General features: G+C 46.3%; 1 protein-coding gene across 5 annotated transcripts in view; it reads right to left on the reverse strand.

The window, feature by feature from the left end:
• Nucleotides 1-13,219, reverse strand: part of LOC144604575 (receptor-type tyrosine-protein phosphatase T-like) — a 607,863-nt gene that overhangs the window by 358,725 nt on the left and 235,919 nt on the right. For 4 of the 5 annotated variants that reach the window (XM_078419171.1, XM_078419169.1, XM_078419173.1 and 1 more), the window contains exons 3-4: nt 5,192-5,463; nt 3,269-3,350 (exon numbers count right to left, since the gene is read on the reverse strand). In XM_078419171.1, coding sequence (XP_078275297.1) covers nt 3,269-3,350; nt 5,192-5,463 — 354 coding nt within the window. Of the gene's footprint in view, nt 1-1,177; nt 1,182-3,268; nt 3,351-5,191; nt 5,464-13,219 lie in introns of those variants that run through there. The other variant, XM_078419174.1, reaches the window with a different exon arrangement.

The following is a 13,219-nucleotide window of genomic DNA, read 5'->3' on the forward strand; positions in this document are numbered from 1 at the left end:
CTGCTGTACAGCTTAATGACTGTGAGTCTATGACTCAACTTCGTACCATAGCTAAAATCAAACCTTTCCTCCAATTCGACGACACAGAAAAAATCATTCACGCTTTCATTTCCTCCCGCCTAGACTACTGCAACTCCCTATACACTGGGATCAGCCAATCTTCCCTGTCCCGCCTGCAACTGGTCCAAAACGCCGCAGCGAGACTCCTGACGGGTACCCGTAAAAGGGACCACATCACCCCGATTCTGGCCTCTCTCCACTGGCTCCTTGTATGGTACAGAATCAACTTCAAGCTCCTCCTATTCACGTATAAAGCCCTAAATGGACATCCCCCCCCCTACATCAAAAATCTTCTAACCCACCTCTCTAACTCCAGGTCCCTCAGGTCGGCCGACTTGGGGCTACTCACTATCCCGCGGTCTAGGCTTAAGCTCAGGGGTGACCGCGCTTTTGCGGTTGCAGCTCCTCGACTGTGGAACAGCATCCCTCTCCCCATCAGAACTGCCCCCTCCATCGACTCCTTTAAGTCCAGGCTCAAAACCTATTTCTACTCCCTAGCGTTTGAGGCTCATTGAGGAGGCGCTGTGAACTGTTTGCGTGCTACTGTATGTTTCATTTTTTTCCCCTTAGTACCTAATCAGATGTACAGCACTTTGGTCAACGTGGGTTGTTTTTAAATGTGCTATACAAATAAAATGGACTTGACTTGACTTGACTAATGGAGAATGGATTGCCACCAATTGAAGATCCTTTTCCAGTGTGTATGCATAGTCATTCTGACTCTGTGTTCTATGTCTGCGCTAATTAAAGGAAGATTAGTGCTCCATTTTCACCATGTCGATTGCGATCAGTACTTCATTAGATTGGAGTAACCGGACACACATGCGGAAACACTTCTCCTTTAGTGGACATTGTCATTACTTATTTACAGCAAGAGCTTTTGCCACCCGCTGCCCGGGTGCTTAGCAAGCTTCTAATGTCCGCCATCACAGATACCGATTATAAATGTTCACCCTCAGGTTCTGTCTTCGCTCCATTTACTTCTGTGTCGCTCGTCGTCAAAACCTAGTCTCAGCGGCAAATGGCTTTCCGCCATGAAGTTCATCTCCTGCTTTCATTTCACTTGAACGGAGGCGTCCAACCCCCGCTAAGCTCTCAACATTTGTTGAACTACAACAGTGTTTCGAACTTCTTTAAGCAGAAGGTCCTCATCATTAGGTATGTAGGTTAATTGGCTGGGTAAATGTAAAAATTGTCCCTAGTGGGTGTAGGATAGTGTTAATGTACGGCGATCACTGGGCGGCACGGACTTGGTGGGCCGAAAAGGCCTGTTTCCGGCTGTATATATATGATATGATATGATGATGATTAGAGAGCATGCCAGACTCCATCCACCCCACCAGGACCTTGCCCAGCCAAGGGTTGATGCTCAGGCACAGTTGTCTGCGTGAGGTTGTCGAGGAGGCCCCCTGGCAATGAGAGGGCTTCATCCAGAGATAGACACAGAGTGCTGGAGTAACTCAGCGGGTCAGGCAACATCTCTGGAGAACATGGATAGGTGACGTTTCACAGAGTGCTGGAGTAACTCAGCGGGTCAGGCAGCATCTCTGGAGAACATGGATAGGTGACGTTTCACAGAGTGCTGGAGTAACTCAGCGGGTCAGGCAGCATCTCTGGAGAACATGGATAGGTGACATTTTGGTTTGGGACCCTTTGCATTCTGAAGAAGGGTCCTAATCAGAAAAGTCACCTATCCATGTTCTCCACAGATGCTGCCTGACCCGCTGAGTTACTCCAGCACTCTGTGTCTTCAAATGAACAGAGATTCAGGCAGAGCTTTTAGCATCCAGTCCAACTGCCTCGTTGCCTCCAGGTCATGTCACTGCTACATTGAGGTGCATTGGCCGTGCTGCCTGCATGCATTCTCTCCTGAGGTTGCATCTACCCTCCAACTTAATTTTCTTAAAACACATCTGAGTTGTTGTATCAACTGCTTTAGAGTTTACTGTGGGTCCATAATGGAAAACAATGAATTGTGGTTTCTCACCGTGACCAGGCCCACCCCTACTCCACCCACCCCCTGCCCCCACCACACCCGGCCTTAACGAAAGAAAATGACACCCCGCACATGTCCTTGGGCCAAGATCAGACTCTTCAGAGACGTGGAAGTTCCAAGATGGCGCTGGAACATGGTGTCTCTCTCTGCTTGCTGGTCCAGAAGAGGATCTACTGTCCTCGTGTACGGTGGGATTGGACTGGATAGCATGCTTAGAAACATAGAAAATGGGTGCAGGAGTAGGCCATTCAGCCCTACGAGCCGGCACCGCCATTCAATATGATCACGGCTGATCATCCATAATCAGTACCCCATTCCTGCTTTCTCCCCATATCCCTTGATTCCGTTAGCCCTAAGAGCTAAATCTAACTCCCTCTTGAATACATCCAATGAATTGGCCTCCACTGCCTTCTGTGGCAGAGAATTCCACAGATTCACATCTCTCTGGGTGAAAAAGTTTTTCCTCATCTCAGTCCTAAATGGCCTACCCCTTATTCTTAAACTGTGACCCCTGGTTCTGGACTCCCCCAACATCGGGAACATTTTCCAGCATCTAGCCTGTCCAATCCTTTAAGAATTCTACGTTTCTATAAGATCTCCTCTCATCCTTCAAAATTCCAGTGTATACAAGCCCAGTCGACCCATTCTGCCATCATATGTCAGTCCCGCCATCCTGGGAATTAACCTGGTGAACCTACGCTGCACGCTGTTTGTACGTTCTCCCCGTGACCTGCGTGGGTTTTCTCTGAGATCTTCAGTTTCCTCCCACACTCCAAAGATGTACAGGTATGTAGGTTAACTGACTGGGTAAATGTAAAAAAATGTCCCTAGTGTGTGTAGGATAGTGTTAATGTGCGGGGATCGCTGGGCGGCGCGGACCCGGTGGGCCGAAGGGCCTGTTTCCGCGCTGTATCTCTAAATCTAAAAATCTAAATCTAAATCCCTGGAACTAGCATCTCACTGGTTCACTGTGCACATGACAATAATAAACTTAACTTTTTTTTTAAATCCCCCATTCTGGAACATGTTAAATTTCTAAAGAAGGGTCTCGACCCAAAACATCACCCATTCCTTCTCTCCTGCCTGACCCGCTGAGTTACTCCAGCTTTTTGTGTCCATCTTCAGTTTAAACCAGCTTCTGCAGTTCCTTCTCACACATGTTAAATGTTGACATTTTATCTTTATATGACAAACGTTAGCCTGATTACTTACGACAGGGATGAGCAAGAACCCGGACCTCATCGATGGCAATGTATCCAGGACGACCCTTTGAAGCAACTGACTCAAAGATGACCTGAAATGGAGAACATTTTGGCGATCAATAAAAAAACACCAGTCCTTACTGTGAAATACAGTGGGCGGGCGAAGACTGGCTAAGATCTTATTTCCATAAATATATCAATCAAGGACAACACATGCTCCTACAGAAAGCTCTTAGGTTTCGCAAATGCTTAAAATTATTACTTTATTTGCATTTTTTAAAATCCCGAATGCAAACATTAATATTTGCAAATGACACCATGTTAAAGATGGAGGAAATGAGCCATTACATCCTAACCCCATCATCACCACTAGCTGTGGAACAGTCAGTTTCATTGTGACAACTCTCACGCCAGGTAATATAGGAGTTCAGGAGGGTGGGTACAAAGTAAAGGCATCTGCCTTCATCAGGAAGTGTATTGGGTACAAATGTCGGGCCTTCTTGATGCAACTGTACAAGTCATTGGCTTGACCAAACTTGGCTTTTCACTTTACGATACGATCGAACTTTATTTATCCCAGGAGAGAAATTGGTCTGCCAACAGTCATAAATCACAACAAATGAATGAATGAATGAATGAATGAGTTTCTTGGCCAAGTATGCACATATATAAGGAATACAAGGAATGTGCACGTACAAGAACACATGAAACATGACATTGAAGTGAGGAGTGGAAAGGATTGGGGATGTGCAAAGATTGGGGAGACAATAGACAATAGAAAATAGACAATAGGTGCAGGAGGAGGCCATTCGGCCCTTTGAGCCAGCACCACCATTCAATGTGATCATGGCTGATCATGCACAATCAGTACCCCGTTCCTGCCTTCTCCCCATACCCCCTGACTCCGCGATCATTAAGATCTCTATCTAACTCTCTCTTGAAAGCATCCAGAGAATTGGCCTCCACTGCCTTCTGAGGCAGAGAGTGGGGGAGGGGGGAGTCCTCCCTTGGTACACGTGCCACAAACTAATCTGGTTGAACTGGGAGATACTGTGGGCAGCTCTGGTCACCCAGCTTTAGGAAGGTCGTCATGAAGTTGACACTGATACAGACGGGGTTCTCAGGATGTTACCTGGGCTTGAGTTATAGGGCGAGGTTGGACGTTGTGCTTTGGAGTGCAGGAGGCCGAGGGCTAATCTTGCTGAGGTGCATATGATTATGAGGGGCATGGATAAAGTGAACACTCACAGTCTATTTCCCAGACTAGAGGATTCTAAAGCTGAGGAGCCCGGCCTTCAAGTGAACAGTGACAGATTTACGAGAGGCCTCAGGGGCAACATTTTCACTCGGAGGGTAGTCCACATCTGGAACGAGCTGCCAGAGGAAGCTATACAGGTGGACACTAAAGCAAAGAACTTCACTGTGACTTTTCACATGTGACAATAAATTATTCAATTCAATTCAATCAGGACAGATAGATGGACAGGAAGGGTTTAGAGGGCTATGGGGCGAATGCAGGCCAATGATGCCAGCCCAGTGTGCCAACTTGGTCAGCATGGACAAGGTGGGCCAAAGGGCCTGTTTCTGTGCTGTACAACTTTATGACTCTAGTACAGGTGAAGTGAAGAATTCAGCAATAGTAACAACTGATACTGCACACACACTCACTCAATAACACAACCTGCATTACAGTTAGACTCTAAATGCTGGAGTAACTCAGCGGGACAGGCAGCATCTCTGGAGAGAAGGAATGGGCGACGTTTTGGGTTGAGACCCTTCTTAGGGTCTTGACCCATTCCTTCTCTCCAGAGATGTTGCCTGCCCCGCTGAGTTACTCCAGCATTTTATGTCTATCTTCAATTCCAACCAGCATCTGCAGTTCTTTCCTACACATGCATTAGTCATTCTCACGCTTCCATTGCCGTAACTGTACCTGATAGAAGTTGGGCCAGAAGGTGCTGATTGCGAGCTCTGTCTTAATCCAACCTTCAGTCACGATCCCGGACACATTCCACACCGGGTTTCCCGGAGGTCCCCCGTTAACTTTGACAAAGACATTCAGAGTCCCTGGGCTGGACCGGTCCTTGCTGGACAGAAAGTAGTGGAAGTCAACGCAGTGCGTGTCGTTCTCCTTCAGCAGGGGTAGCATCAGGTGGGCCTTCTGTCCCGACAGACGCCCAGAGCTGTTCACCATCATGAACGTTCCTGCAAGAAGACAGTACAGTCTATGGTCAACATTCCCATTATAAATCTACTCAAAGTACCTGGTGACCTGGTGTTGTTTGAATGTATCAAATAAGCATAACAATTAAGGCATATCGAATTGAATTGAATTGAATAAATTTGATCAGCCAAGTATGTACACATACAAGGAATGTGCCTTGGTGTTCCGCTCGCAAGTAACAACACGACACACAGTAAACAATGACGAATAAAACATTAAAACATTAAGAATAAAACATTATAGAAACATAGAAAATAGGTGCAGGAGTAGGCCATTCGGCCCTTCGAGCCTGCACCGCCATTCAATATGATCATGGCTGATCATCCAACTCAGTATCCTGTACCGGCCTTCTCTCCATACCCCTTGATCCCTTAAGCCACAAGGGCCACATCTAACTCCCTCTTAAATATAGCCAATGAACTGGCCTCAACTACCTTCTGTGGCAGAGAATTCCACAGATTCACCACTCTCTGTGTGAAAAAAAACTTTCTCATCTCGGTCCTAAAAGACTTCCCCCTTATCCTTAAACTGTGACCCCTTGTTCTGGAAGGGGTCTTATAGTTTAAACATGTGAAGAATGAACTAAAATACCAGAGCAAAAGGAGGCGACAGCCTTGTGGTTGTTGAGCAGAGCTACTGCTCGTGGAAAGAAGCTGTTTTTATGTCTGGCTGTGGCTGCTTTGACAGTCGGGAGTCGCCTTCCTGAGGGAAGTGCTTCAAAGTGTTGAGATAACAAAAGGCACAGGAATTGTTTCACGTCAAGTCTGGCATAATGATGGTCCCATTTCTGAGTTACAGACGTTCTATGCAAAATAACTTCCAAATACAATACCTGCACCCTTTAAAATAAACCATTTCAAGACCTCACAATGTGACAATGAGACAGGGAGGAATGACTCTAGTTTGTTGAAGGATCATATGATCATTTTTGGGGGCATGAAACAAACATTGTCTGAAAATGTGCAGGAAGGAACAGCAGATGCTGGTTTAAACCAAAGACAGACACAAAGTGCTGGAGTAACTCAGCGGGACAGGCAGCATCTCTGGAGAGAAGGAATGGGTGACAATAGACAATAGACAATAGGTGCACGAGGAGGCCATTCGGCCCTTCGAGTCAGCACCGCCATTCAATGTGATCATGGCTGATCATTCTCAATCAGTACCCCGTTCCTGCCTTCTCCCCATACCCCCTGACTCCGCTATCCTTAAGAGCTCTATCTAGCTCTCTCTTGACCCTTCTTAGGGTCTTGACCCATTCCTTCTCTCCAGAAATGCTGCCCGTTCCACTGAGTTACTCCAGCTTTTTGTGTCTATTATAAAATATAGTAGTACAGTACAGCACAATAACAGGTCCTTCAGCCCAGTGTCAATGCCAAACAGGATACCAAGACCAACTCTTATCTGTCGGAAATAAACTGTAGATGCTGGTTAAAATCGAAGGTAGACACAAAATGCTGGAGTAACTCAGCGGGTCAGGCAGCCTCCACTGAGTTACTGCAGCATTTTGTGTCTACCAACTCTTATCTGCCTGCATTTGATCAATATTCCACCATTCCCTTCATGTCTATGTACCTATCCAGAATCTCTTAAACACCATTTAAACAGTGTCTGGTGAATGTATGGAACATGTTGCCAGGGTCGTGGTGGAGGCAGATTTGATAATAATAATAATATAATATATTCCTTTATTCGTCCCACACCAGGGAAATTTACAGTGTTACAGCAGCAACGTGGAGAGCAACAGAGCAAGAGATCATTCATTATAAATAAAAGATACATAAATTGTCATCAGTTTTCCGTGTGTTCTGAGCTGTTACTAATGACTCGTCTGCTGGGAGCAGTGCTGGTTGTGCAGTCTCACAGCAGCGGGAAGGAAGGACCTCCTATATCTCTCCTTCACGCACTTGGGGTGAAGGAGTCTGTCACTGAAGGAGCTACTCAGTGTAGTGACAGTGTCCTGCATGGGGTGGGAGTCGTTGTCCAGCAGCGATGTTAGCTTTGCCATCATCCTCCTCTCTCCCACCGCCTGCACTGAGTCGAGGGGGCAACCCAGGACAGAGCTGGCCTTCCTGACCAGCTTGTCGAGTCTCTTCCCTTCCGCCGCTGAGATGCTGCTGCTCCAACAGACCACTCCATAGAAAATGGCCGATGCAACCACCGTGTTGTAGAAGGTCCTTAGGAGTGCCCCCTGCACTCCAAACGACCTGAGTCTCCTCAGCAGATAAAGTCTGCTCTGGCCCTTTCTGTATAGCGCATCGGTGTTTTCAGTCCAGTCCAGTTTATTGTTGAGGTAGACACCCAGGTACTTATAAGATCCCACCCTCTCGATGTCCATTCCCTGGATGTTCATCGGTGTCGGGGGGACCTGGCTGCGCCTGTGGAAATCTACCACCATCTCCCTGGTTTTCCCCGCGTTGATCCGGAGGCAATTACGCTGGCACCAGTCCACAAACTCCTTGATCAGTTCTCTGTACGCCCTGTCCTCGTCACCCGTGATGAGGCCGACGATGGCAGAGTCGTCAGAGAACTTCTGTAGATAGGAGTCTGCAGAGCTGTGCCTGAAGTCCGCAGTATACAGGGTGAACAAGAATGGACAAGCACTGTTCCCTGCGGAACCCCAGTGCTGCAGACCACCCTGTCCGACACCAGGTCCTTTGTCCTCACGTACTGTGGTCGGTTGGTGAGGTAGTCCAGAATCCAGGATGTGAGGTGGTGATCCACTCCTGGAGAGGCCGGACAGCACTGTGAGAATCATGTTCTTTGATGTCTCCAGTACCTTCTACACCATCCAGCTGGGGTTTCTGGGGGGCAAGCTGGAGTGCACAGGAGTGGATCACCAGCTCACATCCTGGATTCTGGACTACCTCACCAACCGACCACAGTACGTGAGGACAAAACTCTCTTGCTGTCCACTTTGCTGCTGTAACACTGTAAATCTCCCCGGTGTGGGACGAATAAAGGAATATATTATATTAGTATCAAATCTGCCTCCACCACGACCCTGGCAACATGCTCCAGACATTCACCAGACACTGTTTATAAATAACTAATCTCTCACAGCTCCTTTAATCGTTGTCCCTCTCACCTTAAAGCTATACCTTCTTGCATTTGATTTATCCACCCTGGAAAAAAGCTTCTGACTGTCCACTCTATCTATGCCTCTTATAATTAGGTCTTCCCACAATCTCCAGCGGTCCAGAAAAAGCAATCCAAGTCTAACCAACCCCACCCTGGAGCAGATATCACCTCTGCACCTTTGAAAAGCCTCTACATTCTTCCTTAAATGGAGAGACCCGAGCTGCACTCAATACTCCAAATGCAGCCTGAGCAAAGTCCGTCTGGAGAAGCCTCTTGACCCAAAACATCACCCATTCCTTTTCTCCAGACATGCTGTCTGACCCGCTGAGTTTAGTTTGGAGATACAGCGTGGAAACAGGCCCATTCGGCCCACTGGGTCCGCGCCGACCAGCGATCCCCGCATATTAACACTATCCTACACTAGGGACAATTTTTACATTTACCAAGCCAATTAACCTACATACCTGTATGCCTTTGGAGTGTGGGAAGAAACTGAAGATCTCAGAGAAAACCCACGCAGGTCACGGGGAGAACGTACAAACTCCGTACAGACAGCACCCGTGGTCGGGATGGAACCCGGGTCTCCGGCGCTGCATTCACTGTAAGGCAGCAACTCTACCGCTGCGCCACCGTGCGGCCTGAAGTTACTCCAGCTTTTTGCGTCTATCTTCGAAGTCCAAGAAAGTTGCGTCATGAGTTCCTGACTTTTTCACCCAATGCCCTGACCAGTGAAGCAAACACCCTGCCATCTACTCCCACTCAAGGTGACATTCATTCAGCTCTTAGCATGTGGACAATATATTATTTTAATATACCTGCTATAATAAAATAAATAGCAGGTTTCTTTTTCTACTGCTTTTGATGTGGAATACTGTTATAGCCTTCTCTAATATTACCCATTCATTTCCATCATCTTTATATCGTAAAGGTAGGAATCTCCATTCTCCCCAATGTCTGTTTCAACAACAAAGACCTATTTGCAAGTGATATCTGTGGTGACAGGATCAGTTCATGAATGTACTGAGAAGCCTCACCATAAATAAGAGGCAAGCTTCCAAGAGTAGATGCATAACTGAAACGTCCTTAAAAAGACAGTATTCTCAATGATTCATATTTATTGCTCTTGTTCAATACATACAATTTATATTTAACTCATGTACACAACGCTCCAATATTATTAAGACTGTGTGGAAAGGTTTTACCAGACAGATTCCTCTCTCAGTCTAATGCAAAGTGGATTCATTCGGCCATTGATTCTGTACAAGGAGATTTCAGGAAAAATATATTTTCGGTTATGTATGACTTATTTTCAAAGCTTTTTGGAAAAATATGTCAAGTTGCACGATTTATTTTACTTTAGTAATAGGTGTACAAGCAGGGTCAATATGAATGAATATTTAAGTGGTACAATTTTCCCTTGTGAACCTGCCCAATGGCTCTGTTGATTAATGCCATTAATAAACTACCATCAGAAGCGGGTAATGAAATCTCAAATCCAAGACCGGGTTAATTGTATTCCAGCTTTCTCATTACTGAATAAATTATGCCCTGCTTTCTGAATAAATCTTTGAACTAATAAACAACAGAGGTTCAGTCATTAGGAATGCAGGTAGAATTTTTAATTATACCTGTCCTGAGGAACCTATGTTCACGAGCCTTCAACATTTGGAAAAGTAGCTGGTCTAATTTTAGACGAGATGTCTAGAACTACCGTTCAAGTAACATGGAGCCTTCACCAGCATGTTAATACAGCTGCCTCATAGAGCTACGGAAATCATAACTCTAAACACAGCACAGCTAATCCAGCATGCAACACCTCAACTGCGGCAGTCTGTCAGTTATAGTCTTGTGCTAATGAATTAGATCACATTTCAACCACTTATTCAAGTCTAAATTCAAATGAGTCATTGAGCCAGCTCTGTGGCCCACCGTGACCATGTGGACCAAGTTGGCATGCTGGGCTGGTGCCATTAGTCCTGGTTTGGCCCAGATCCCTCTAAACCCTTCCTGCCCAGATATCTGTCCAAGTCTATATCTGACTAAAACTCTCACCTCGCATATATGTGGGTTTGTGGATATATTTGTATGTGGGTTTGTGGATATATTTGTTCCCGAAATACAGCCAAAACGGTACACGGTAGCCCAACAACTTTAGGCCCACCTTACTCACCATTGCCTTGCGGTTCAAATGGTTGTTATATTTTTAAAGTTTTTCACTATTTAAACTTAAAAAATCACTTTTTAAACTTTAATAGATCCGTTTCAACTGGCCCTGCCCGTCCGTCTGCATAGTGAACAGCTCCATGTTCAACATCACAATGGGAACCCAACGTGACCGTGCCTGCGCTGGGGCCTGTCGATGTTGAGGGGGGATGGAGTGGGTGGGTGAGTGGGGGGGAGGAGGGGGGGATGGGGAGGAGGGGGAATGGGGGAGGGGAGGGTGCTACATCAATGCAGGGGAGGTTTGGACCCAACGTGTCCACAGCACCTAGTGCCTTTTAAAAGTTGAGATTGCATCGGCTTCTGTGGTTTCTAGATACGGACCACCCTCCCAGTGGGAAGATGTTCCCCTGAGGTCCCTCTTAAATCTCTCCCCTCTCACCTTAAGCCTGTGCCCTCTAGTGTTAGATTCCTCTACGCTGGGAAACAGACTGTGAGCATTCACTTCATCCATGCCCCTCGTGATCTTGTACACCTTTCACCTGAGTACATGTGTTGGTTCCTCGAGAGTTCGGTACAGTCACCAACACATGACGGTACAGTTTACCCCCTCAATTCTTTCTCACGTGTACATTTGAGTTGACTTTCCTTCAGTCATTAGGTTAAGCCTGACACATTTTCTGGGCACATGTATAAATGTAATGATACCAGAAGGTTGAGGATTTTGATTCACGATTCAACCGTATAAAATAAAAAATGAAATGTTTATTAAAACAGCAACAACACAACCAGATAGTGAGGATTCCGGTCTGAGGTGAAGTCCAGTCAATCCATTTGTAGTGGACACCTTGCACAGGGTAAACCTGCTCTTGTTCCCTCATCCACAAACAAGTGTTTCATAAACCAGGTCTGAGAAAAAATATATTTTGTCTAGCTAAATCCCAGATGTCAGGGTCATAGAGTTGTACAGCATGGAAATAGTTCCTTCTGCCCAACTTGTCCATGCCGACCCAGTTACTGAGTTACTCCAGCACTTTGTGTCTTTTTTTTTGTAAACCAGCATCTGCAGTTTCTCGTATCTACATCTAAAGAAATTGGAGAGAATACATGGACACAGCCCAGACCATCACGTAAACCAACCTCCCTTCCATCTATACCCCACACTGCCACACAGCCCAGACCATCATGTAAACCAACCTCCCTTCCATCTATACCCCACACTGCCACACAGCCCAGACCATCACGCAAACCAACCTCCCTTCCATCTATACCCCACACTGCCACACAGCCCAGACCATCACGCAAACCCACCTCCCTTCCATCTATACCCCACACTGCCACACAGCCCAGACCATCACGTAAACCAACCTCCCTTCCATCTATACCCCACACTGCCACACAGCCCAGACCATCACGCAAACCCACCTCCCTTCCATCTACACCTCACGCTGCCTCGGCAAGGCCACCAACATAATCAAGGACTAGTCTCACCCCGGTCACTCCCTCTCCTCCCTTCCACCATCGGGCAAGAGGTACAGAATTGTGAAAACACACACCACCAGATTCAGGGACAGTTTCTTCCTGGCTATTATCTGGCATCTGAATCATCCCACCACAACCAGAGAGCAGTGCTGAACTACTATCTACCTCATTGGTGACCCTCGGACTATCCTTAGGAGAGAAGGAATGGATGACGTTTGGGGTCGAGACCCTTGGAGGGCAGCTTGCACCCCAGCGGTATGAATCTATCAACAACTAGAGAGCGGTCCTGACCTCCCATCAACATCGTTGGAGACCCTCGGAAGATCTTTCATCAGAATATTTTGGACTTTATCTTGCACTGAACGTCCCTTTATTCTGTATCTGTACACTGTGGACTGCTCGGTTGTAATCAAGTATAGCCTTTCAGCTGACTGGATAGCGTTCACCAAAAGCTTTTCTCTGTTCCCAGTGTTGGGGGAGTCCAGAACCAGGGGCCACAGTCTTAGAATAAAGGGGAGGCCATTTAAAACTGAGGTGAGAAGGAACTTTTTCACCCAGAGAGTTGTGAATTTGTGGAATTCTCTGCCACAGAGGGCAGTGGAGGCCAAATCACTGGATGAATTGAAGAGAGAGTTAGATAGAGCTCTAGGGGCTAGTGGAATCAAGGGATATGGGGAGAGGTTGGGCACGGATTACTGATTGTGGATGATCAGCCATGATCGCAATGAATGGCCGTGCTTGCTCGAAAGGCTGAATGGCCTCCTCCTGCACCTATTGTCTATGTTTCTATCGTACACATGACAATTAACTACACTAACTACACTATTAACTTTACCTTCAGCTCAGTTATATAATATAATGCTTCTTCTCATTCAAATAATAAAGTCTTCAAGGAAATGTTTAGTTGTTGCACATTGATTAGGATTCAGTAATTTTTTTATTGCAGATGGAAAATTTAATTTTGCAGGTGAAGTGTTTACAGGGGCCATAAAGAGAGGATACATTGAAACTCTCCAC

This window comes from Rhinoraja longicauda, chromosome 22, assembly GCF_053455715.1.
Source record: "Rhinoraja longicauda isolate Sanriku21f chromosome 22, sRhiLon1.1, whole genome shotgun sequence".
NCBI classification, from domain to species: Eukaryota; Metazoa; Chordata; class Chondrichthyes; order Rajiformes; family Arhynchobatidae; genus Rhinoraja; species Rhinoraja longicauda.